The 27356-nt window shown below is 39.9% G+C and overlaps 1 protein-coding gene across 1 annotated transcript in view; it reads left to right on the forward strand.

Annotated features, from left to right (window-relative positions):
* The window catches only part of LOC124787630, a 212719-nt gene that overhangs the window by 19827 nt on the left and 165536 nt on the right, over positions 1 to 27356 (forward strand). The window contains exon 2 of the mRNA XM_047254390.1: positions 21441 to 21525. Coding sequence (XP_047110346.1) covers positions 21441 to 21525 — 85 coding nt within the window. The remainder of the gene's footprint in view (positions 1 to 21440; positions 21526 to 27356) is intronic.

The following is a 27356-nucleotide window of genomic DNA, read 5'->3' on the forward strand; positions in this document are numbered from 1 at the left end:
CGCCCATGGCTTCCAGTTTTCGCCCGTGAAGTCGGATGTCATGAACTTCTGTCGGTGTCGTACCGTTCATCCGGAACCAGAACTTTACCTTCATGATGATGATCCACTCACTGTAGTGGAGACATATCGATTCTTAGGACTGGTTTTCGACCCCCGATTGACTTGGCTACCTCACCTTTGTCAGCTTAAGCGGAAGTGCTGGCAGCACCTCAGTGCCCTCTGCTGCATGAGCAACACCAACTGGGGTGCAGATTTCTCTACGCTGCAGCAGCTCTACGAAACCCTTTCTCAATCCCTCCTTGACTATGGGAATCAGGTTTATGGTTCAGTGGCGCCCTCAGCGTTGTGTGTACTCGACCCACTGCATGACTGTGGCATTTCCTTAGCGACAGGAGCTTTTAGAACAAGTTCGGTGAGCTGTGTCCTGGTGGATGCTGGAGTCCCTCCATTGCAGATCTGACATGCACAACTGCTCGCCAGTTCCATTGCACACATTTGTAGTTCTCCTGAGCATCTGAATTACTGTCTCTTTTTTTCCACCCGCAGTAGTTCATCTCCCACATTAGTGGCACAGGTCAGGGCTAACGATTGCGGTTCGCGTGCGATCCCTTCTGTCTGAACTGGAGTCCTTCTCTTTACTACCTCCCATCCAGGTCCGTCCGCATACACCTCCATGGTGTACAGCTAGGCTGCAGATTCATCTGGACCTTTCGCATGACTGTAAGGACTCAGCGATTCTTGAAGTGTTCTGGGGCTCTGAAGTGGTTTACACCGACAGCTCGATGGCTGATGGTCAACTTGGCTTCACCTATGTTCACAGTGGCCATTTTGAACAGCATTCCTTGCCCAATGGCTGCAGTGTATTCACTGCAGAGCTGTTGGCCATCTGTCATGCACTTTAGTGTATCAGTTTATGCCCCGGGGAATTGTTTCTTCTGTGTACTGACTCCTTGAGCAACCTACAAGCTATCGACCAGTGATACCCTCACCATCCTTTGGTATCATCCATCCAGGAGTCCACCTATGCACTGGACTGGTCCCATCGTTCAGTGGTGTTTGTGGTGACCCTGGGACACGTTGGCATCCCAGGCAACGGCGCCCGGTTAGCACTGGCCCATATTCTGATGCACTGTCCCACAATCAATGCCCAGCGCGAGATCTTGGGTTACTGGACTTGTTGCCGCTAATTTTATGTGACATCATCTCATCGGCTGGTTTAGTTTTACGTTTTATTCTTGAGGGTGGGTTTTATCATTTGATCTAAGTTTTAGCGCAAGTCCTTTGTTCCTCTGTGTCCTCCACTAGGGTGTAGGTTTTAATGTGTTGCAGAGTGGCTGGCTTCTCCTTTTTATTTTCATGGTCAGCCAGCCATGGTAATCTGCTTTGTTGTTTTAATCTCTTCATCCCATTTCTTGTGTTTCTGTGGTTTTCTTGTCGTCTTTTGTCCATTTACATGTTTGTTGCCCTTCATCGTTCTTGTGATTTTTTATTTCATTCTGTTTTGAGTTGTCAGTCTTGTTTGTTTTATTCTCACACATGTGGCATTGTTTTATTCTGAAAAAGGGACTGATGACCTTGTAGTTTGGTCCCTTTCCCCCCTCTTTTAATTCCAACCAACCACAAATCAGCATGGTTTTAGACAGCATCGATTATGCAAAACTCAGTGTGCCCTTTTCTCACACGATATACTGTGAAATATGGATGCAGAGCAGAAGGCAGATTGCTTATTTCTAGATTTCCGGAATGTGTTTGATATGGTGCCCCACTGCAGTCTGTTAAAGAAGGTACTTGCGTATGGAATAGTTTCACAGTGCTTGAGCGACTCGAAGACTTCTTAAGTTGTAGCATCCAGTACATTGTCCTCAACAGTGTGTGTTCATCAGAGGCAAGGATGTAGTAATAAGTGCCACAGGGAATTGTGATAGAACCACTATTATTCTCTATATACACAAATGATTTGGTGGACTAGGTGGGCAGCAATTTGCTGATGTTTGCTGATGAGTTGAGTTGAATGACTTAGAGGATACAAGATGACTTAGACATAATTTCCAGTTGGTGTGATGAATGATAGCTGGCTCTAAATTTAGAAAAATGTAAGTTAATGTGTATGAGTAGGAAACACAAACCCATACTGTTTGGACACAGCATTGGTAGTGTCCTGCTTGATACAGTCAAGTCGTTTAAATATCTTGGCGTAGCGTTGCAAAGCAATACGAAATGGAATGAGCATTTAAGGATTGTGGTAGCAAAGGTGAATGGTTGAGTTCGGTTTATTGGGAGAATTTTGGAAACAGTGATTCATCTGTTAGGAAACTGCATATAGGATGCTAATGCGACCTATTCTTGGGTACTGCTGGAGTCTTGGGATCTGTACCAGGTTGGGTCAAAGGAAGACATTGAAGCAATTCAGAGGCAGGCTGCCAGGTTTGTTACTGGTAGGTTTAAACAACATGCAAGTGTTACAGAAATGCTTCAGAAACTCAAATGGGAATCCCTGGAGGGAAGGCGACTTTTTTTGAGGAACACTGTGTTGAGAAAATTTAGAGAGCCTGCATTTGAAGCTGACTGAGGAACTACTCGACTGCCGCCAACATACATTGCGTGTAAGGACAACGAAGATAGGATACGAGAAATTAGGGCTCATACGGGGCGTATAGACAAGTCGTTTTTCCCTTTATTTGCAAGTGGAATAGGAAAGGCAATTACTACTAGTGATACAGGGTGCCTTCCGCCATACTCTGTACGATGGATTGTGGAGTACGTATGCAGGTGTGGATGTAGATGTAGAAAAGTGCAGGCCAGTGTTTCTTATTTGTAAATGATTTATCAGTTTTCTTGCCCCACCAACTCAGCTTGACATCATGTCGAATTAAATTGGCAAAGAGAAAAAAATCTGGTTTTAAATAATCATAAAATAAACAAAACAAATTATTATACAGAGTTTTTGTTGGTGCTGTCGTTTTATTTTACCTGAACTCTCATGAACAGCATGACTTTGACTTTTAATAATGCAGTTATATTTATGATCTAACTGTATTCGAATTTCACGTTTCAGGGAGTTGATCCCATCCTGAACCTTACCAAACTAATGTGGGAAGTACACAGGTCTCTTCTTCTGCAGTTTTTCGAAGTCCCAACTTCAATACAGTTGTGTATACATATCTACAAGGCAGACTTATCTAAAGATTAAAATTTTGAACATAGCTGCTCTTCAGCAACAGTGGATGCAAATGAATGATACGAGAAAATCAGCCAACTAGTTGCAGGTATAAATGTTTATTAACAACCCTTGAACATGCTTTCAACAGTTGTAAAATTGTATTCTTCAGAAGTACATAGACAGAGTGAAGAATTTTTTTCACTTCATCGTTTAAATACACTATGAGTGAATACACTAAGCAGATTCAGAAGGATGTAGGTTGCGGTAGGTACTGGGAGATGAAGAGGCTTGCACAGGATAGAGTAGTGTGGAGAGTTGCATCAAACCAGTCTCAGGACTGAAGACCACAACAACAACAACAACATCGTTAAAAAGAATTATCAAGGTGTAAAGGATGTACAAAACCACTGGATAGAAATGTAATAAACAAAAATTACCTCCATGTAAAATCACATACTGGTGGTGACAAATTTCAGAGCAACCAGCTCATGTCAATTAACATGGTTACATATGCCATCATTAAAACCAAATTAGAGCCACGAAAAAACATTCCCATTGGAGCTGGGCAAAGTATAAAGTCTTCACATTAAAATGTATGTGGAGATATTCCCACAGATGAGACATTAAATATTATCAAGAAAAACTTACAGCAAAGTAGGAAATTTTCTGAAATACAAATTGCTGAACTAATAAGTTTATTATAAGTCAGTCTCAAACATAATTATTTCACCTTCAATGGCAAAATGTATGTACACCCATACGACTTAGCAATTGATAGCCCTCTTGCTGGAGTCCTTGCTGACATTTTCATAAATTCTTGCCTCTGATCACAACCACCGAGAACTAGATTTGTTGTTTAGCACTTTCAACATGTTTCATGATAATATTTAAAGTGGTGAGCTTAATTTTCTTGATCTCACAATTTCAGTAGTAGGTAATAATTTTAGCTTTAATGTTTTCAGCAAGCCTACATATTTGGATAATATTATTCTAGCTGATTGTGCCCAACCCCTTGCACACAAGTTTACATTGTTCCATGCTGCTACTGACTAAATCATCAAAAAGAAAACCTCCCTAAACTACTCCACATTACAGTGAAATACATCCAGTGCCACCAATGTGATAAATGGTAAACGAATTTGTGTTCCTTTCCTAGGAGATGTAACTTATTGGTAAAAACACTTATTAGTGAGTAAATACAAATCTAATGTAACTTTCTTCACTGACAATAGCTTAAAGAAAAATCTTGTGCATGCAGTCAACAATGTTAATGGTCCCTTTTTGAATTCAGCTGTTTATGAAATGAATTGTAATAATTGCCCTTGTTACTATATGTGGTAGGTCATTCTGTCAGGGCAATTGAAGTAAGACTTTTTTTTTAAGGTCATCAGTCTTCTGAATGGTTTGATGTGGCTTACCATGAGCAACTTATGTCCTCAATTATTTGCTGGATGTATTATAACCTCTATCTTCCTCTTCAGTTTTTACTCTCTACAGAACTGTCTGGTACAATGGAAGTTACTCCCTGATGATGTAACATGTGTCCTATCACCCTGTCCCTCCTCATCAATGTATTCCAAATATTCCTTTCCTCGTCGATTCTGCGGAGAACCTCCTCATTCCTTACCTCTTCAGTCCAGCTAATTTTCAACAGTCTTCTGTAGCATCACATCTCAAATACTTCAATTCTCTTCTGTTTCAGTTTTCCCACAGTCTGTGTTTCACTATCATCTAATACTGTGCTCCAAATGTACATTCTCAGAAATTTCTTCCACAAATTAAGGCCTAAGGTCTATGTTTGATACTCTTGCCCAGGACTGCCCTTTTTGCCAGTGCTAGTCTAATTTGTATGTTGTCTTTGCACCGTCCACCGTGTGTTATTGTACTGCCTAGGTAGCAAAATTCCTTAACTTTGTCTTCTCTGATTTTGATGTTAAGTTTCTACCTGTTATTTCTACTACTTCACATTACTTCTGTATTACTTTGATTTACTCTCATACTGTATTCTGTACACATTCGGTTGTTCATTCCATTCAGCAGCTCCTGTAATTCTTCTTCATTTTCACTGAGGATAACAATGTCATCAGTGAATCTTATAATTAATATCCTTTCACCATGAATTTTAATCCCAGTCTTGAACCTTTCTTTTATTTACGTCAGTGCTTCTTCAATTTACAGACTGAACAGTAGCGATGAAATCCTACATGTGTGTCGTACACCCATTTTAATCCAAGCTCTTCGTTCTTGGTCTTCCAGTCTTATTACTCCCTCTTGTACATATTGTATATTACCTGTCTTTCCCTGTAGCTTACTCCTGTTGTTCTCAGAATTTTGAACATCTTGCACCATTTTACCTTGTCGAACTCTGTTTCCAAGTCAGCAAATCCTATGAGCATTTCTTGATTTTTCTTTAGTCTTGCTTCTGTTATCAATGCAATGTCAGAACTGCTAATCTGGTGCATTTACTTTAAGCTAAACTGATGGTCCTCTAGCTGTTCCTCAATTTTCTTTTCCATTCTTCTGTGTATTATTCTTGTCAGCAACTTGGATGCTTGAGCTGTTAAGCTGATTATGTGATAATTCTCACTCTTGTCACCAAGCGAGGTAGCACAGTGGATAGCACACTGGACTTGCGTCTGGGAGGACTACGGTTCGAGATTTAGGTTTTCTGTGATTTTCCTAAATTGATTGAGGCGAATGCCAGGATGATTCTTTTGAAAGGGCACAGCTGTTTTCGTTCCTAATCTTTGACACCATCCGAGCTTGCACTTTGTCTCTAATGGCCTCAGTATCGAAGGGACACTAAATCCAATCTTCCTCCCTTCTTTCCCTTTGCCTTTGTCGGCACTTGCTGCCTTGATAATTGTGTGGATGGTGTTTTTCCGAAAGTCTGATGGTGTATCGCCAGTCTCATACATTCTACATATCAATATGAATTGTCGTTTTGTTGCCACTTCCCCCAATGATTTTAGAAATTCTGATGGAAAGTTATCTGTCCCTTCTACCTTACTTGATCTTAAGTTGTATAAAACTCTTAATTTCTGATTCTAATACTGGATCCCCTGTCTCATGCCTTTTGACTCCCATTCCTTTTTCTATCACATCGTCAGACAAGTCCTCTGCCTCATAGAGGTCTTCTACGTACCCCCACCCCTATTAGCACATTCCAATCCCCCATGACTTAGATTTTCGTCTCCCGTTACTTGCTGAATCACCTGTTCGTATCCTCATGTACTTTCTCTATATCTTCATCCTTTCCTAGCAACGTCAACATGTATACCTGAACTATTGTTCTCGGTGTTGGTTTGCTGTCGATTCTGATGAGAATAACACTGTTCGCAGTAACTTACTCTCTGCCCTACTTTCCTGTTTGTAATGAATTCTACTGCCGTTGTACCATTTTCTGCTACTGTAAGGTGTAAAGAACATTTACTAAGAAAGAAGGTTGGTGTTGTGTCGGCAGCCGGGCCGACACCGTGAAGCTGAGGTGGCTGAAAATGCACGCGAGACTAACGCAGACGGACGTGAAGTACTGGAACAGGATACGTAATTAATGTTAGGAAGAAAAGTACGGAGCAGGTTTAATACTTAACTTTAATTAATCCTTGTGGTACATCGATCTTCACGGTACACAGGAGACTTCAAGTACAATCACTGTAGGGCTAATGGCGCCTTGCTAGTTCGTAGCCATTAACTTAGCTGATGGCTATTCTGTCTCTCTCGGCTAATGAGAGAGAAAGGCTTCGTACAACTGGGCGGTAGCTAGGTTCTCGTACAACTGGGCGGTAGCTAGGTTCTCGTACAACTGGGGCGAGTGCTCTCTCGTATCACGAGACCTGCCTTGGTGGTGGCGCTAGGTCTGCAATTACACAGTGGCGACACGCGGGTCCGACATGTACTAAATGGACCGCGGCCGATTTAAGCTACCACCTAGCAAGTGTGGTGTCTGGCGGTGACACCACAGTTGGTAATATGCACCACTCCACATTTGCTGAACATTTATTAATTACTAATAATTCCCCTAAAGAACAAGGAGAAACCTTAATTTTGTGTAAGGAGGTTAAAGAATGGAAATTAGACTTGCATGAAAACTGGAAACTTTTAAAAATGCATTCAGTAGGGATGGTAACATGTTAAATGATCATGTGCAGCTTGCAAGTTGACAGTTTTTTGAAGGCTTTAAGCTGGTACTTCAGACTGATTAAGGTAGTTACAGGTTGTTGATGGCCTCTGCTTTCATTCTCATCAAATTTCTATTTTTTTGTGTAAAAATTTTATTTCATTCTATTTATCCTCCATCTTACTATAATAATTTAAGTTTCCTCTCATCCTTCATGCTTCCCATCTTCTTCCATTTTTCTACCAAAAATTTCTCAATGTGTTGATCGTTAGTTTACACTTCATCTGTTTGCTGTGCGCATTTGCCTCTACGTAGGTATGTCACCTACCATTGTTTCCTATTTCGTGCACTACAACTACTTTGTGAGTTGGCGCGTGACACCAGCCACATACATGCTGTTTCACTGCCTTTTAATTCAATGTACATGCTAATGTGAAGGCTTTTATGCTTAGCCCAGCCGATGATAACATATATTGTATTACTTGGCATGAGCTGCTTTACTCTGAAATTTGTTGTTGCCAGTATGTGATTTTAATTGTCAGTAATGTTTTGTTTATTATATTTTTATCCAGTGGTTTTGTAAATCCTTTACGCCTTGATAATTCTTTTTAACTATGATGTAAAAAAAAAAAAAAAAAAAATCCCTACTAGGTCTGTGTACTTCTGAAGAAGACAATTTTACAATTGTTGAAACTGTGGTCAGGGTTTGTTAATAAACATTTATACTTGCAACAAGTTGGCTGATTTTCTCAAATCATTCATTTATTTAAAGAAGTAAGACCCTATTGAAACTGAGAGCATTAGGCTGGCTGCTGGAGCCAACCAAACCAGTCGGATACAAACACTTAAGGATGATTTTTAATGAGATGATCCAGAACCTTTCTTTCTATCAGTGAACATTTCATTTCACCTTAGAGCTTTCCAGAATTCCCTAACTATCCAGTAAATTTTATTTCACAGGAACTTCCCAATTTTCGAGACCAATTGCCACCCTGGCTGAATATTCAGTGCTTGCAATTGAAAACACTCTGTAGACTATATTTAAAGAAATTGTGTTTTGTTTGATAGCAAGAAGAAAGCGCTCATATTTTCTAAGGAAGTGCCATCCGTACTATGTGATGATCCTAGAAAGCAGGTAAAGGGCAGATATGTGATTTTGTTGCATATCTACATCTTTGTGGTAGCAACAGGCACTTCAGATCAAGTGTTGCAGAAGTTTTGAAGTTTTGTGATGAGCAGCACCTGCTCACTAAGCTATTAAAGGCTGATTTTGTGTAACTCAGTGACTGTCTCATCCATTTTTAGGATTCTGTATGTCAGTTAGTAAAAATGGAACCCTCATTGGATCACTTTGTTTTCTGTCTGTCTGTTCAAAACCCTATTTCTCAGGAACTTGTACACATATCAAATTGAAATTAATGTCACATATGAAGGTCTGTGGTCCCTTGTTGATGTAAAAAAGGGAAGCTTCCAAATCATTGTAATCATAAGACAAAGCCATTTTTGGGACATATTTTTATATTTGCAAACCCACTCATCAAAAGCAGCGGGGTTTTTGCTGTTGACTTAGAACCATGAAATTTGTCAAGAAGCTAAGTTTCACACTACAAGCAGAGGGAAAACATTGCAATATTGCTGATTTGCAGTTATATCACATGAAAAGAATTCTTTTGTCATTTGTTGTCAGATTATCTATCTGTCTGTCTGTTAAGTCCCTTTTTTCACAGGAGTGGGTAGACATATCAGGTTGAAATCTGTGTGACGTGCTAAGGCCTGTTGTTTCTTGGTGGTATAAAAGTCTAGCCTTTTAAGTCAGTGCAACCAAAAGATAAGGACATTTACATCACATGTTTTCACACTTGCAAACTCACTCATCGAAACCTATGGGGTACTTCTCATAGACCTACAATCATGAAATTTACCAAGAAGTAGGGTTTCATAGCACAACCAAAGGAGGAAAAAAATGTTAATTTGTATTGAAGGATACAGAGTACTTATAAATGATGGAAAAATGAAAATTTTTTATGACTTTATTAAATTCTATAATCTTTCCTGGTTATATTGATATATATGTTACAGGGTTTCAAATGAAAAATGACCTATATATACGAAATTTTATAGTTACGGTCATGTATGCCGCAATGTCCCCTTTATTTACTTTACAGAAACCAGTATTATTTCAAAAAGAACTGTTAACTTCCTGTTTCCTGTGATTGTACGTCTGATACATTACATATGTTGGTCACAGTGCAGGTTTCTAATGTCTAAATGATTGTCTTTGCTAGTATTGACTTTTGTTTCGCTGGAGCAATTTGTTCATGTGTTACTGAATGTTTGTTGCCCAAGTGCTGCATATATTTGTGGAAGTACATATGCTTTAGTGTATGCAATAAATACAAACTATGACACGCATCAAGAAATTCAATAAAAGGAAATTTCGTGGTAACCAGTTCACAAACAAAGCAAGGCACACTGTTGAAAGCAACCAATGTACCAGTTCTTCAGGGAAGAAACTCCCACATGGCACGCCTCCAGGTGATTCAAATTTTTGTGTTGACAATGACGCTGTTTGTAGTGGATTTGTTGTTCTTGATGTGAGCATCTTATCTCCTTTGAGAAAGGAAGTGGCGAAATGTAAACAATGTGATGGTGTGGGCTGTCTGGAAATAAATGAACAACAAAGTAGCAGGAAGGGTTTAGCATCAAAATTATTTCTGTGTAGATCGTGCAATAAATCTACCTCAAAAATGACTTCGAACATTGTGCATAATTCGTATGACGTGAATTTGAAGTTAATGTACGCAACACGTGCAATAGGAAAAGGAAAAAGGCTGCTCAAATGTTTTGTGGTTTGATGGACCTTCCTCTTCCTCCCAGTAGGTTTAGCAAGTACATAAACATACTTTTAGGTGCCTTTATGGGTTGTGTCTAAAGCATCTATGAACCGTGCAGTAGAGGAAACTGTAAATATTAGTGGAACCTGTTGGACTTCATGGGACATGGCAGTGTTGACGACATCGTTTCTTAAATGGTGTTATAAGTGCCACTTCTCTGGAGGGTGGAAAAGTTGTTGATGTTTATCTAAGTTGTTGTTTATCTAAGTACTGACACACACCTGCCATGTAACACTGAAGGACATATTGAACATCAGTGTACTAAGAATTATGATGGTTACAGTGGAGGTATGGAGTGTGATGGAGCTCTAAAAGTATTTCAGATGTCGGTGCCCATTTATAACGTTAGATATACGAAGTACCTAGGCGATGGGGACTCTAAAGCTTTCAATAAAGGCAATGAGTTCAGTGTTTATGGTGATACCTTGGTCACAAAACTGGAGTGCTGTGGACATGTACAAAAGAGGATGGGTGCAAGATTGAGGAAGCTACGAAGAGAAATGAAAGGAAAGTTGCTGTCTGGCCGAGGCAAATTGACAGAAACTGAAATAGACCTCCTTCATAGTTATTATGGACTGGCCATTAGACAAACTGCACCTCTGAATGATGATACAGCAATGAGAAAAGTGTATAGGCCACCTATTTTCATAAGTTGCCCACAGATAACCATCCTGTTCACGTACTTTGCCCTAATGCAGCAGATTCTTGGTGTGGTTACCAAAAAGCAAAAGAAAGTGGCCAAATATACCATCATAAGCATTCTCTTCCTGAGCCTGTTATGAATGAAATAAAACCAATTTTTAGAGACCTGAGTGACCCTGTTTTTCTTAGTAAATGTCTTCATGGGGGCACTCAGAATACAAATGAAAGTTTCAACCATTGCTTATGGGAAAGATTACCCAAGAATGTTTTTGTAGGACTAAATACATTAAAAGTTGGTGTACTAGATGCAGTGATACGTTTCAGTGATGGAGTGATAGGAAGGTTGGAAGACCTGAGAAATTTAGGCATAAAATGTGGCTCTAATATGGAAGATCAATTGCTAGCGTGTGGCAGACAACAGGTGCATGAAGCTGAAAGATCTGCTCTAACTTACCAAAGATGCAAGAAATGCTAAAAGGAATGCTAAGAGGAAGCTTGAAGATGAAGAAATGCTGCAGGATGAAAATGCTTCAGGAATGTTCTGAGGCAGAGTTTAATTGGACTTGTATCTTCATTCACAATTTCCCGCGAGTTGTATTTTTCAGAATTCAGGTACAAATATTTCCTAAAGTTTATAAAGTGTTGCTCTTAATTTTTTTCTGTAACTTGCAATAGTCCGTACTTATGTAGTAGACCCAAGCTTTATTGCAGAATCAACTAAATTATAGAAAAAATATTTTTATTAGGAAAAGAATTATAAAAATTAAAATGTAAGATGTCATTTTTTGTCATTGTAATATACATAATAGGTGGAATTAAATAGGTCTAGTACTTCAGCCATCATGTTATGCATATCTGGTAAAAATTTGGTCTCCTTCAAATGCTTAACATTGGATTAAATGGTACCTCAATTTGAGGAAGCATTTTGGAAAAAAAATTGCACAAATTTTTTTGTATTTTTTAAAATAATCCTAAGCTGGTTCAAAAATATTCAAAATACATCTAATTTGTTTAGAAACTGTGCTGCGTTACCTGATATCAACAAAAAGTTTGTAAAACATATACATTATAAACGGTGCCTGAATGAAATAGGTGTTGATTTTTACATAATATTGAGCCGAAAAAGTACCCTGTATCCGTAATCACACAAATTTTTTTGACAGTATTATGAAAAAAAAAAAAAGATTGCTACATACCATGTAGCAGAGATGATGTCTTGCATATAGGCACAACAGAAAGTTTGTCAAACAAGTAAGCTTTTGGCCAAAAGGGCCTTTATCTGAATCACACACACACACACACACACACGTATTTCTGTCTTTTGTGATGAGGCTTCAGATTTCAAATTAAAACATTCCAAAAGTCTTGAAATCCCTGGAACTGGTACCTTGCCTGTATCAATGTTAATAATAGGCTAAAATCTTATAGATCCTCAGTTCCCAGTATGAATAAACTGTCTACATACATAACTGTGTACAGGACCCTCTCTACACAAATCCTATTTGACCCTGTCCAATTTTTTTATCAAGTGATCAGTCAATCACATTAATCTGTGCTGCTATTTTATCTTTTCTCACTTCTTAGCTTCTTTACCTCCTTTCACTACAAATTTTATTTACTAGTAATTAACATATGTTTGAACATGCAGTCAAAGCTAAATAACACCAAGATTTTAAATAGTGGACATTAATCTGATTTTGTACATAACCAGCCACATTTACTCTTTATGATATCAACATTTTTGAAATTGGACTTGCTCTATGAGTTCTCATTCATGTGTCCCTCTCAAACACACATTGCTGTTATTTTCTGTGTTAATAGTATGTACTCTGTTTAATTAATCTTCAGCATTCATAACATGACTCTATAATCAGTGCGTGGTTTCACAATGATGCAGTGGAATAATGGAAATGGAATGAGGAAAGGTGACAACTTAAACATACAGTTGAGATTTTAAGTGCTTAATAGGCACACAAACTAGACTAGAAGCATTGCTATGCATTAAGCCTCTTAACAGCTAACTACTAAAGAAAACACACACACACACACACACACACACACACACACACACACACACACACACACACACGCACGGGCCAGGGATGTGGTACTCATGTTGGTGTAAGTAAGGGAATTGCATGTGGCACACATCAATGTGGAGGAATGGACTGCGAGGACGAAATAGAACCGAGGAAGAGTGATATTGTGAGGTGTGAATGTAGAAAAAGTGAAGTGGGTACATGGGGTCAGGGACGATGGATGGAGGATAGGGCTGGTGTAGATTGAGGCCAGAAGGATTATGGAATCAAAGGATTTGTTGTAAGGACAGTTCCTATATATGTAATTCAGAGTAGCTTTTATGGTTTGTGAAGCAGCCATTGAAATTCAGCATGTTGTGTTCAACAGTGTATTTTGCCACAGGATGGTCAGCTGCACTCGTTACCACAATGGGGTGTGGTATTTCATTGAATGGATAGCTAGTTGGTGATGATGCTCAAATAAAAGACTGCAAAATTTACCTCGGAGATGGTGTATGAGGTGCTTTCACAGAAAACCCTGTCTCTGATAGGGTGGGATGTTGTAGAATATGCCTGTGACAGGACTGGAATAGTTGGTGTGTAGCTGCATAGGACAGGTGATTCCAGCCTCAAGGCATATTCTATCCTGTCAGGCCACTCAGTGCCTCAACTGTTGGTGATTTGTTACCTTTATACACCTTCCATTAATCTTCTAATAGTACTAGAACAGGTCCTGTTATCGGTGAGATAGGAGGGTCAGTTCTCCCCGCATGGCTGGCCCAAATGGGCAGTCTCACTATTCTTCCAAGCATTGGTAGTGCCACATTATTTGGAACACTGTTACACATGTATATGGAACATCATACAGTAAGATTGCTTGTGAAGAAGAATCACTGTGTTTGTTTCACTAAGTGTGTATATTCGTGTTCAGCAAAAGGTCATTGATAGCTAAGCTGTTGACTGCACTACAGTCAACATCATTATAACATTTAAGAACAAAAGTGACCTCTTATTACTCACAACTTTAGCCTACACCTGCCAGAAATGAGCAAAGTATGCAACTTTGAAAATATTTGGACCTCCTACTGGCAAAATTCAAGGTGCTGGCAAGCAATGAAAAAATGTTAAAAGCAAATTGGAAGCAGTTCTTCTTGACAATGCCTTCTGCTCCATAGATGAATTACCAACTACGTAATGTATGTGTGTGACTGAGTTACAGTTATTAGATTTTATTGTAGTTTACAATTAAAGTGAAATCCAGTTATGTAAACGGTTACTATATAGCTATATTTTGAGAAAGTGTATATTATTTTGTGGTTAATGATACATTCCACAACAGTGTGAATTGTTGTAAATGTATTCCATGGAGATGCCAATAACTAAGCCAAATCAAACTAATTGTCTTCACCAGACTGTGACTTCTGATGCTTTCATGACCAGCATAAACTGTATGTGGTCTTTGTTCAATAATACATGCTACAGCACTTGTATTTCCACTCTCATGAGATATCTTTGTGACAAAATTAGTAAAGTTCCATTGGAGAGATTTTTGTGTGTAAACAGGGCTGTTAATTTGAGCTTTTGGATATCAGTTTTGTTGTTGTTGTATGAACATTGTGTTAGTAAATGAAGTGGAATGATATGGAGAAGATAGACTTCCAATTGACAGGACGTTAAACAATAACTTCCCTTGCTTCCTTTTAGGACATTCCAGTTATGATTTAAATTAAATGGAAAAATTCCCAAATTTCCCATTTTCCACAAATATAGAACAGTCAAAAACCAATATAATTTATATATAACAACTTAGATACCAAACACGAAACATTAAGAAATAGTTGTACCAATTACTATTGCTTGACAGGAAGCATGTCAAAGATCCTAGGTGAGAACATTATTATGTAATGCGCACTTCATTATCTGAGATTGAACTCAGTTTTGAGAGGATGTGATTGCAAATTCCAGCATTGAAGTTTTGGTTCCCTGTTGCTTTCCTAAATTGATTAACGCAAGTGACAGGATAATTACTTTGCAGAGGAGAGGCCAATTTTCTTCCCCAATCTGATCTTGTGCTCTCTCTCTTACAGGCTGTCAAATCACTACTAATCTTAATTTTCCTTTCTTCTATTATTCAGCCACTAAAAATGCGAGAGAGTGAGTCATAAAAAAACTTCATGGTTATCTCTTACATAGGGCCTAAAGGTCTGTAAATTTGTTAAGTTGCCCAGTACTTCCTGCAAAGTACATGGGATCAGCACTAACTAGCGACTGAGTCAAGTGGCTGTATACATTGAACTTGGTAAAGAATAATACATGGCAGCAACTTCCACTGTCTTAAAATTATAGATAAGTGCAATTTTCTTAACAAGATTTGCTGTTTTGATTGTTTGCAACAAAGTATTGGTGAAATATCAAATAAAATGATTGCAGCATGTATTATATCACAAGTAAAAAAAATCTCGTCCCAGTTTCTACTCTGAGGCTGCGTCATTATAAGTTGTGGAAGGTACTTTCTACCACCATTTGCTGTTTTCTGTTCTACTCCATTTATGAACTGAGTGGGAGAAAACAGACTGTGTTTATTCCTCTGTATGCAGCCTGATCTTGCCACCTATTATTCTCATGATTCTTACACCGTATTTTCATGATCCCTATACCACTATCAGTTTTCTAAGTTTTTTCCAAGATGGTTTTATGAGAACAAAGCTGCATTTCTTCCAGAGATTCCCATTTAAGTTCCGTGAGCAACTGCGTTACACTTTTGTATGGGCTGTACCTCACTGTTATGAACCTGGCAGGCATATCTGAATTCATTCAAAGGTCTGCTGTCGACTGTTTGATAAAGATACCAGATGTTGGAGCAATACTCATAGAATTGGTCACACTGGTATCTTGTTTTGCAATTTTTTTTACGGATGCACTGCAGTTTCCCTCAACAGTTCCAACATATCTAATAATCCATTCACCATTCATTGCACCAATTGTGTGTTTGCCCAATTTCATATTGACTTCTAGTGTTATCCAGCTCTTAATTATTTAATGCACTGTGATATGTTCTGGATGTTGACCACTAATCCTGTATGTAATTGAATAGCAATGGCTTCTTATTTGTTATAACAGTGATCTTGCTTAAAATATGCCAGTGGTCACTCCAAGCAGAAATATTGTCTGTCTGTCAGCACTTCCTTCTTGTTGACTAATGAAGAAATATTCCTATAGACAACAATATCATCAGTGAAAAGTGGTGCTGACTGTTATCTTATAAATCAGCTCAGTGTAAGGAAAAGATAGATAACAAGCAAAGGTGCAGACACTTATACATTAGGTTTCAGCCACAGTCTTTGGATGGGGCTAGAAGAGCACTATTTTTATGAATTGCTTTAGCTACTAGTGGAAGGTCTCTACCTATCTGACTCCTCCACCTATAGACTGTGTAGGAGTGATCCCTTCCCAGAAATCCAACGTAACCTCCAGTCTCTGGTTGAAGTGTTAGACTCTTCCCAGAACGTCTCCCCTCAATCCATTTCCTTCCTCACCCCTATGACACACCACACACTCATGTTCTGTATACTGCCCAAAATCTACAAACCCTGCAATCATAGATGTCGTATTGTGGCTGGTTATTGTGTCCTGCTGAAAGAGTTTTGGTCCTTATTGACAAACACCTCCAACCAATTGTCAGTAATCTAGCCTACTATGTCAAAGATATCAACCAACTCCTTCACTGACTTTCCACAATCCCCACCACCTTACCTGCTGGATCCCTACTCATCAGTGTGAATGTCACCTTCCTACACACCAACATCCTTCATGCCCATGGTCTTACACCTACTGAACACTACCATTTCCAACGTCCTTCAGACTCAAAACCCACTACCTTATTTCTCATACACATTACTAACTTCATCCTAATTCACAACTACTTGTACTTTGAAGTGAAGGTATACAAACAATATCTTCATTCCTTCACAACCTGAGCATCTTCCCTACTATCCACTTCACCTGGTTCTCCGGAACCCAATGTGCCACCTTTCTGGATGATGATCTCCTCCTCTCTGAGAGCTCTATCCACACCCCTGTCCATATTAAACCCACCAACCATCAACATTACCTGCATTTCAACAGCTGTCATCCGTTCCACTCCAAAAAGTCTCTTCCATACAGCCTGGTCACCCGGGAACAGTGTATCTGCAGTGACAAAAACTCCCTTGCCCAGTATGCTGAAGGAGGTCTCACCAAGGCCTTCGCAGACAGGTGCTATCCCCCGGACCTAGCTTGCAAACAGACTTCTGTGCCATTTCTTTTGCACCCCCCACTCCTCCCATCACCCCCAAGAACCAGCCACAGCAAAGTGCCCCGTTAATCTCCCAGTACCAGCCTGGACATCGTTTACCAGGGCTTTACTTACCTATCATCATTCCCTTAAATGAGGGACATCCTACCAAAGAACCTTCCTACCCCTCCTAAAGTGTTGTTCTGTGTACCACCCAACCTCCACAACATCGTGGTCCATCCATACGCCACTCCCAATCCCACCTCCGTACCACAGGCATCATATCTGTATGCAAGACCTGCTCAATCCACCCACCATCTGTTGCTATTCCAGTCCTGTCATACACTTATCCAACGCCATCAGAGGCTGTGCCACCTGTGACAGCAGCTATACTATATACCAATCATTGCACAGCTTTTTGTATTACTACCAACCAGCTGCCTGCCAGGATGAACAGTCACTACCAGACTGTAGCCAAGAGCAAAGTAAACCACACTGTGGCACAACATGCAGCTGAACATAAAATGCTTGATTTCAATGGCTACTTCACTTCCCGAACCATCTGGATCCTCCCCTCCACCACCAGCTTCTTGGAACTACGCATATGAGTTATCCTCAAAAAACATTCTCTACTCTTGAAATTATCCCAGCCTCAACCTATAGTAACATACTGTCCCTACACCCCTCTCATATCCTTTGTCCTATCACCTCCTCTCTATTCTCGTCTCCCACCCTCTCTGTATGTTTCCCTGTGCCAATGCACCCACCCATCTTTCTGTGCTCCTCTCCTTTTTTGCTGCCCCCCCCCCTCCCCTCCCCCTGCTTGACCCTGCCCCACAACCACTCGATGCACATTCCACGAGACAGCGCTCTTATCTCCTCCTATTGTACTCTGTTATCATTTCCCCTTCCCTGCCATCTCTAGGTTGCTGCTTCCATTCTACATGAAAGTTGCATTCTGATCCAAGCTGCCAGAGATGGTGGTCATGTGTGCGTGAAGTGTGTTTGCTTGCATGAGTGAATGTGTGCACATTTGCTTCTTGGCCGAAGGCTGTGCTGAAACCTAATGTATAAGTGTCCTTTAGTTGTGCCTGTCTGCAACTTAACGTGTCATCTTTATGCTAAGTAGCAATCTTATCTTTTCCTTACATTGCTGGTACTGCAATCTAGTGTTTCCATTGTTTGATTCTAGATCAGTTTCATATATTGACAACATTACAGATGCTGCTATACTTTCTTAGGATAGAGCCAATGTTATTTTTGTTTCTGTTGAATATTCCCTGTCCTGTGTAACATAGTAGGCGCTCTTATTAAAAAAAGTTATCAAACCATTGCGTATATGAAAAGGTAACTATAAGATTCTGTCTCGGATATTAATCGAGAGTGTGGTACAGTGTCAAACATTTTTGAAAATCTAGGATAACTAAATCTGTATGTTCTTCTGCATCTACTATTTATAAGATTTTGTGCATGAATAAAGCAGTTTGTGTTTCTCACAATTGTTTTTCACGAATATGTTCTGGTTCTCTGAAAGAAGCTTCCTTTCCTCCAAGAATGTCATTATTTTTTAGGTTAGAATATGCTCTCTGGTCATTACGCGCAGATTTCAGCTGTATTGGTCTGTTATTTTGTGCATCTGCTCTTTTGCCCTTTTTGTAAACAGGAGTTATGTGAGCTCTTTTTGTCATCATGTGATATCTGCAATTAAGCACGATTTTCTGTCCAACCTTAGTTGTGCTACATGCTCAGTTGATTTCTTTAAGTCCCAAGCCATGTGGGATGAAAGAGGTGCCATTCAATTTTACCTGCAGCCCCCTTTTGAAAGGGATTATAGTAGTCTGTTTCTGCAATGTTACCTGTTAAGTGAAGGTGGGTCGTTGTCATCCTCGATATATTTACTTAGTATGTATTTATGTAATTGTCCTAAGTTCACCTTTTAAAATGGTTGTTAGTGAATGTCTACACATTGTGGCATGGAATCAGAGAGAGCCTGGACATGTTTCTTGCATCCATAAATGGTGGTTGGTAAGTTCTGGACAATAAAAGCAGAAGCACTGATGCGCATGCTGGAGATGGTCAAACCATTGCTACGGCAAGATCCAGACCCAGTGCAGTACCCCAGCATTGTGCGTACATTGTGGGGAAAGCTGCAGGGCCTATTAAGACCCAAGATCGTGTGTGCAGTGAGGTGCCACAGTGGCAAGACATCGGATTCGCATTCAAGAGGACGAGGATAGTGGGAGCCAAAGCTACTTGGTCATGTGAGTCGGTACATAGTTTAAAGATTGCTGATCAGGAAATTTATAAACAAAAGAACTATTAAAAATGAAGGAACTACTAAACAAAATAGAAGTAGTGTCTCACAAAGAAACCTTTCAACTCGAATTTGTGTATTTGGGATTCCTCACTCAGTTCCTTCAGTCCTGCTGTGAATGCCTGTTGAAAATGAAACCTGTTGAGTGGTCCACACTTTACTGTACAATGCTTAAGCAAGTGTTATCAGCGAGCATCTCTCTTTCCGACTAGTGTTCACTGAATGAATATTGAAGTTTTCTTTGAATGAGTCAACACTGTCAGCAACAAATTTTATAATAGGAGAATATACATACAGGGATGGCACAATTAAGAGTTCAGAGACACCTGAACAACAGCCTACACAAAACTTGCAGACTGACCCTGCAGATCAGTATGGCTGCCCTGTTTCTGGGTTAAAACATCTGTGCACGGTGTTGCCTTAAAATATGACATAATATGATATGATAGAGTAGAAGGAAGCAAAGTAACTTTTGTGTTTGTCAGAGATGGTGGAGATTATACATATAGTGTAGAAAGCAGCATTCAGTTTCTGCAGGAGATCTTGAATATCAAGATAGTTGATTTCACTGATTGTTTGACTGCTTTCAGATAATAGCGTTTTGCTTTTGCTTTTACAATAGTTCTACATCAGCAACTGTACACATTGCATTTTGTTGCAGTTAAGTGTTAAGTTAGTGTAGTTAAGTGTTAATCAGTTATCTGTGAGCAATCCCAGATGAGGTTTGCCAACCAGTGATGCCATACGATCATTTCATTTCATTAGCTGTATCATTTATATTATGTTCCATGTTACAATAACATTTGTCATTTGCAAAGAGGGAAATTTTTGAGCTGTCTGTCACGTTTACTGTTAGATGAAAGGTATATATCAAGAAAAGAAATGGATCCTGGTCTGAATCCTGTGACAACTCCCACTTTACATGATCACAGTTGGAGTCAAACCTCATTGTTATTTGTTGACACTGGAGGACCAACCTCCTGTGACCCATTTTCCAGGTGGATTGTAACTCATTGTTGAGTGTTTTCCCTAATAACGTAAGGGAATATTGGGACGGTTCTTTCAAAAAGACATGCCCAATTTCCTTTCCCAATTTGCGCTTGAACTCAGTCTGTAATGACCTCTGTTTCAAGGATGCTGTAAACCCTAATTCTTCCTTCTAATTGGGTACAGTGAACACATTCCAAAGTACCAGTACCTGCTTGCTGCTGCATATGCTTTCACACGTGTTATTGTAGTCATAACATGGCTTCTGTGAGCTAAAATGTCATAGTAAGGCAAAACCATTTCCTGGAGACTGATCCTTCTCTTGTAACTATTATGCTCTTTGATACTAATAACATCTGGCACTTGATTTCACTTTTCCATTATTTTTCACAATCTTCAGTAGCTGACCTACTGATCATTGTGTCTCATTCTACCAGTGCTTTCTTAGTTAGATTTATACCTTTCCTCCATAATATTTCATCATTAGCTCCCCCCCCCCCCCCCCCCCCAAATTTTTGTGTCCCAGTGGCTTAAAATGTAAGGTAATGTATTGGATCATAACAATGATTTTTTTCCATTATTTGAAACAACACATTTACATTACTCATTGGCATTATGTTTGTGAATGTCAGAATCATATCAGCCTAGGAGTCAGTCAACATAAACCTTGCACATTGCAGTTGCTTTCCTTATATTAAATCTGTTTGACTAACACAGGACCCTAAATTTAAATGACTACATTATTTATGTATTCAGCCTAACCTTAGAAAACAAAATTTGCTCACTCCATGTACATAATCTGAATAAACGTGCCAAATAAATCCAGTAATAGTGTAGCCAGTTGGGCAAAATGTTGTTTGCTGACTGGCACTTTATGTTGCATGGAAACTGAATGGCAGATGTGGACATTTCGATAGATAGATGCTGCAAGTTTCACACACTATGAACAATAATAATATACTGAAGTGCGATTATTTTGCTGTCATTTTGAAATGTTATGAAATAAGATTGAAACAAATTTTAATTGTACAGATTGGCAGGAGAGAACTTCAGTTGGCACTGCTTATGGCGATAGTGCTTCGGGGAGTACCCAAAGAGAACAGTATGGTGGTAAAGGGTGAGTGTGCAACAGTTTTATTACAAAATTATCATGCATAATTTAAAAAATTAATGTAGTATCACTTTAATTAAAATTTGGAAGAGAGTAGTCATATTATTTCTTTTCACGGGGCAGTAATAGGAGCAAAACTACAATTAAATCAATACTATTAGCCGCCTGTCAGCGGCATTGATATACATCAACAGGGACGGTTGAAAATGTGTGCCCCAACTGGGACTCGAACCCGGGATCTCCTGCTTACATGGCAGACACTCTGTCCATCTGAGCCACCGAGGGCACAGAGGATAGTGTGACTGCTGGGACTTACTGCTGGCACGTTCCCCGTGAGACACACGTTCATAAATTATAGTCCGCACACTGCATTCGTAGTGCCCGTCATTATACCCGTTACTCGTGGCAGTCAATCCACTGAGTCCCGTAAGAGTTCAGGCAGTTCGTGTGCATCCGCACTGAAGGAGGTCATCAGCTGAGAGAGCTGCACGGTCACCAATGGCATCTGTTCTTTCGGACATGTCCGAAAGAACGGATACCATCTTCATATTGTTAAAGCTAACCGGCTGTGCGGATGCACACAAATTGCCTGAACCCTCACTGGATTCGGTGGATTGTCTGCTGCGAGTAATGGGTACAGTGGCAGGGGCACTATGACTGTAGTGTGTGGACTATAAGTTGAGAATGTGAGTCTCACGGGGAGTGTGCCGGTGATAAATCCCTGCAGTTGCACTATTCCCTGTGCGCTTGGTAGCTCAGATGGATGGAGCGTCTGCCATGTACGCAGGAGATCCTGGGTTCGAGTCCCGGTCAGGGCACACATTTTCAAACATCCCCGTTGATATATCAATGCCTGTTAGTGGCTAATAGTATTGATTTAATTGTAATTTCATTCTAGAGAGCTGCACGGTCACCAGTGGGATCTGTTCTTTCGGACATGTCCGAAAGAACGGATGCCATCTTCATGTAGTAAAAGGAATGATTGAATCAAATTTGAAACAATGGTGTTTGCCATTTGTCTTGCATATTGAATGAAATTGTACAGTCTAAGGCTTCCACCCGGTCACTCATTGACCAGTCTGGTGTGGCAGTTGAAGGTAACAAAATGAAAGCTGACATTTTAAGTTATGCATTTAAGAAACCATTCATGCAGAATAATTGTACAAGCATAACATTGTTTGATGATGCAGAAGAATCGTACAAGCATACCGTTGTTTGACCATGTCCCCTGTACATGAAACAGCAGTTAGCATTCCTAGCGTAGAGAAACAACTGAAAGAGTTGAAAACAAATAAGTCGCCAGGTCCCGATGGAATCTCAGTTCAGTTGTAAAAAAAGTACTCTATGGCATTGGCCCCTTACTTAGCTTGCATTCAACACGAGTCTTTCATCCAGCACAAAGTCTCAAGTGACTGGAAAAAAGCACAGGTTCCTCGTGTATATAAGAAGGGTAAAAGAACGGACCTGCAAAATAACAAACAAGTATCCTTAACATCAGTTTGCTGCAGAATTTTAGAACATATTCCAAGTTTGAGTATATAATAAATGTCCTAGAGACCAATAAGCTTATATGTCCATGGATCAGCACTCTTTTAGAAAGAATCGCTAGTGTCAAACTCAGGTTGCCATTTTCTCGTATGAAATGCTGCGAACTATGAATGAACAGCAACAGGCAGATTCCGGGTTTTGTTTAGATTTCCAGAAAGTCTTTGGCATGGTGCTTCACTGCAGATTGTTAATGAAGGTGTGAGCATGTGGAATAGGTTCCCAGGTATGTGAGTGATTTGAAGAGTTCTTTAGTAACAGAACTCAGCACATTCTCCTCGATAGTGAGGGTTCATGAGAGACAAGGGTGCTGTAGGAGTGCCCCATGGAAGTGCGATAGGGCCATTCTTATCCTCTGTTTACAAATGATCTGATGGACAGGGTGAACTGCATTCTGTGCTTTTTTTTATGCTGTGGTGTACAGAAGGTGTCAAAGATGATTGACTGTAGGATGGTACAAGATGACTTGGACAAAATTTCTAGTTGGTGTGGCAAATGGGAGCTGTCTGTAAATGTAGAAAAATGTAAGTTCATGCAGAAGAATTGGCAAAACAAACCTGTAATGTTCAGATACAGCGTTAATAGAGTCCTGCTTACGCAGTCATGTCATTTAAATATCTTGGTGTAATGCAGTATAAAATAGAATGAGTATTTGATGATTGTGGGAGGGGAGGCAAATGTTCAACTTGGTTTTATTGGGAGATCTTTAGGAAAGTGTGGTTTACCTGTTAAGGAGATGGCATGTAGGATGCTAGTGCGAGCTGTTCTTGAATACTGCTCGAGTGTTTGGGATCTGTACCATGTCGGGTTAAAGGAAGACATCAAAGCAATTCAGAAGTGGACTGCTAAATTTGTTGCTGGTAGGTTTGAACAACACGCAAGTGTTAGAGAGATGGTTCGAGAACTCAAATGGAAATCTCTGGAGGGAAGGTAAAGTTCTTTTTGAGGAATACTATTGAGAAAAATTTAGAGAACTGACAGTTGAAGCTTATGGCAGAACGATCGTACTACCGTCAACATATATTTCGCTAAAGACCACTGAGATAAGATACAAGAAATTAGGGCTCATATTGACGTATATGGATACTTGCTTTTCCCTCATGCTACCTGTGAGTGGAACAGGAAAGGAAATGACTAGTGGTGGCACAGGGTACCCTCCATCTCCCATCATACAGTATCTTGCAGAGTATCAATGTAGATGTAGGTGGTTAGTTTGTAGCTTGGTGGATAAATGTTGACATAAAAGGTTTACATTGTACCCCTTTGGATGTTTCTGGTGATACTTGTATGCATAAAAAAAGTGTTCAGTTAACTTTGGTCCAGATTCTATGTTAAAATATAGGTTCACCACATGACAGACTAGTTCAGCTACATAACAGATAAGAGAAATTTATAAATTAGAGAGTGCAGCAATCAGTTCTCCTCCCCCCCCCCCCCCCCCCCTCCCCCACTATCCAGATTTTGGCTAGTGGCTAGCCATTATCAATGCACTGTTTTCTACTCTTGATGCATGTAGGTTCCCTGTTGTTCGGGCATCAGTCTTACTGGGTTTTCTAAGAACTGCAACTGACATCCGAACAACAGGGAACTGACATGTATCAAGACTAGAAAATAGTGCATTGATAATGGCTGGGCACTAGCAAAATCTGGATTTGCCAAATAGAACCTGCACAAAAAAAAGAAATGACTGATTGCTGCGCTCTCTAATTTATAAATGATATTGCAGTCACTGAGTGCACATTCTTTCCTAATGGAAGGTAACCTGGTGAAGATAAAAGAAAGACAATTACATTTGCTTCCAATAGGACCTGGCCAAGTAAAGCTTTGTCGTATTAAAACTGACCTGTGAGTTCAATGCTTTTAACTAAAAAAAGAAAAAGATATGGAACACCAAAAGTGCTTTGAGCTTCTTTTATTGTTTTTAAAATAAAGGCCTGTTTATGGAGATGTTGAGGTGGGACACCAGGCATAGTAAGAATACAGAAAGTTTGACACATGCTGATGTCACTGGATTTGTAGAGTGTGATAAGAGTGTGCAGAAGTTGATCTCTAGGAAAACAATCAATCTTATGAATCACGTATGGTTGTTCATATTACAGGAGAACTATAGCTTTGTAGAAAGGGTTTTTGTAAATCTCAGAGTGATATTTCAACTCTAAAAATGCGGGAGCAACTCATTCAGTATTAATAATAATGGAGCATCTTTTAGCTAGTATTTTAGAAGGAAACCGTGGTCATGTTTTTGTTGTAATAACTCTTAACTTGGGGTCTCTTCCCAACCTGTCACCTCACTGCCGCATTAGACTATGGCCTTCATGTATGGCAGGGCTTCACAACATACGTGCTCGCGAAGCAAGCTGTGAGCAGCAAGGCGCGAGCACGGAGCAGCGCGAGCACGCTACCCCCACTGCAGGACAAGAGCGGAGAGTGGGGAGAGTCACGTAGGGCACACAACAGCTGCCGCCAGTCAATGTGAATCCGCGGCCACCTGCAGGGATATCACTCGGGAATTATTACTGCGACAAATGAAACAAATAAAGGAGAATGTACACGTGCCACATAATTTTATTAGGTTAGTGTATGCCTCTACATTCGTTTTAATTTGTGAACTGTTACACAATAAAAGGTGTCACTGAGGTGTGGGATTCTCGGTTATCTTGTACTTTTTGCCCTTTACAATTGCGTCTATGTTCGGAGTAATTGTTCTTGTGCATTGTAGCCGCAGCGTGCAGTTTAAATTTCGATCAGACAATGCGTTTCTCAAGCGCATCTTGTTACATTTCATTGCAGAGAACAGTTGTTCACAAACATACGTGGAACATTGATATTATTGTAGCCGCCAGTTTGTGCAAACGAGGAAATCTATCCTGAGGGAAGTGTCTTAGAATTCCAAAATGTTTTTCTTGTTCTGAAATTTGTCTGTGTGTTCTCTGTCACACTGCAGGTCAATAATTTCTAGTTGCAGCTCAGGACGAATCTCTTCAATATTCGCTGAATATGGAGCGGAGAACAGATCAAAATCACTGTCTAGAGCTGTCAGATCTTGAAAGCGTTGATCAAATTCTTCCTTAAGGGCAAAAAAACTACGTGAATAACGTTCACAGTCTTTGTGAACATCTTGCATGGATGATAATTTAGGAAAATGAGCTAGCTTTCCTGTTTCCAGCTGACTCCCCCAAAGTGTCAATTTCATTTTAAAAGCTCTTATTCGATCTATGAAATGAGTAATTAGCAGATCTTTACCTTGTAGTGAAATTTTCAAAGCATTCAGATGGCTAGTTAAATATGCTAAGAACGCGAGATCACATTTCCATGAAGGCTCTTTGAATTCAGGAACACACATGTTATTTATTTCCACGAACATGTTTATCTCATCTAATAGGCAAAAAAATCGATTTAATAATTCGCCACGACTAAGCCAGCGGACCTCGCTGTAATAAGACAGGCTACTATACTGGCTTTCTACATCGTCAAGAAAGCTTTTAAATTGCCTGTGTTGTAGCCCTTGCTTCCTTATATAATTGGTTGGTTCAAATGGCTCTGAGCACTATGGGACTCAACTTCTGAGGTCATTAGTCCCCTAGAACTTAGAACTAGTTAAACCTAACTAACCTAAGGACATCACACACATCCATGCCCAAGGCAGGATTCGAACCTGCGACCGTAGCGGTCTCGCGGTTCCAGACTGCAGCGCCTAGAACCGCACGGCCACTTCGGCAGGCTATAATTGGTTGTACGAACAACAACTCTCATCACATTTTGTAGAGTGATACTCTTTGCACATAAGTTTTCCTGGTGGATCACACAGTGAACGCCCCTTATTTCATTCGGCACGGTCAGTTTTTGCATTTTCTCCTTCAGCAGCACAACGAAACCTGAGTTTTTCCCCCTGTCATCGCTGGTGCACCGTCTGTAGACACAGAAACTAAAGAATTCCACGACAATCCTATATTTTCAACACTTTCTTCAACACTACTTAAAATATCACCTCCGGTTGTAGTGTTCTTCATGGCTACTACATCGAGGAGCTCCTCCCTCACCTGAAGGTCTCTATTAACACCTCTAATAAATATGGCAAGCTGCGCTGTTCCAGTGATATCAACACTTTCGTCCAGAGCTAGAGAATACGCCATAAAATCTTTACAGATATTTGCAAGCTGGCTCTGGACATCGTGTGCATGTCCTGTATGCGACGCATAATGGTCATGTTAGATAATGGCATAATCCAAAACTGTTCAATTTGAGATGGACACAAATGTTCCGCTGCAACTACCAAACATTCTTTTATTAAA

The sequence above is a fragment of the Schistocerca piceifrons genome, chromosome 3 (assembly GCF_021461385.2).
Source record: "Schistocerca piceifrons isolate TAMUIC-IGC-003096 chromosome 3, iqSchPice1.1, whole genome shotgun sequence".
Taxonomy (NCBI): Eukaryota; Metazoa; Arthropoda; class Insecta; order Orthoptera; family Acrididae; genus Schistocerca; species Schistocerca piceifrons.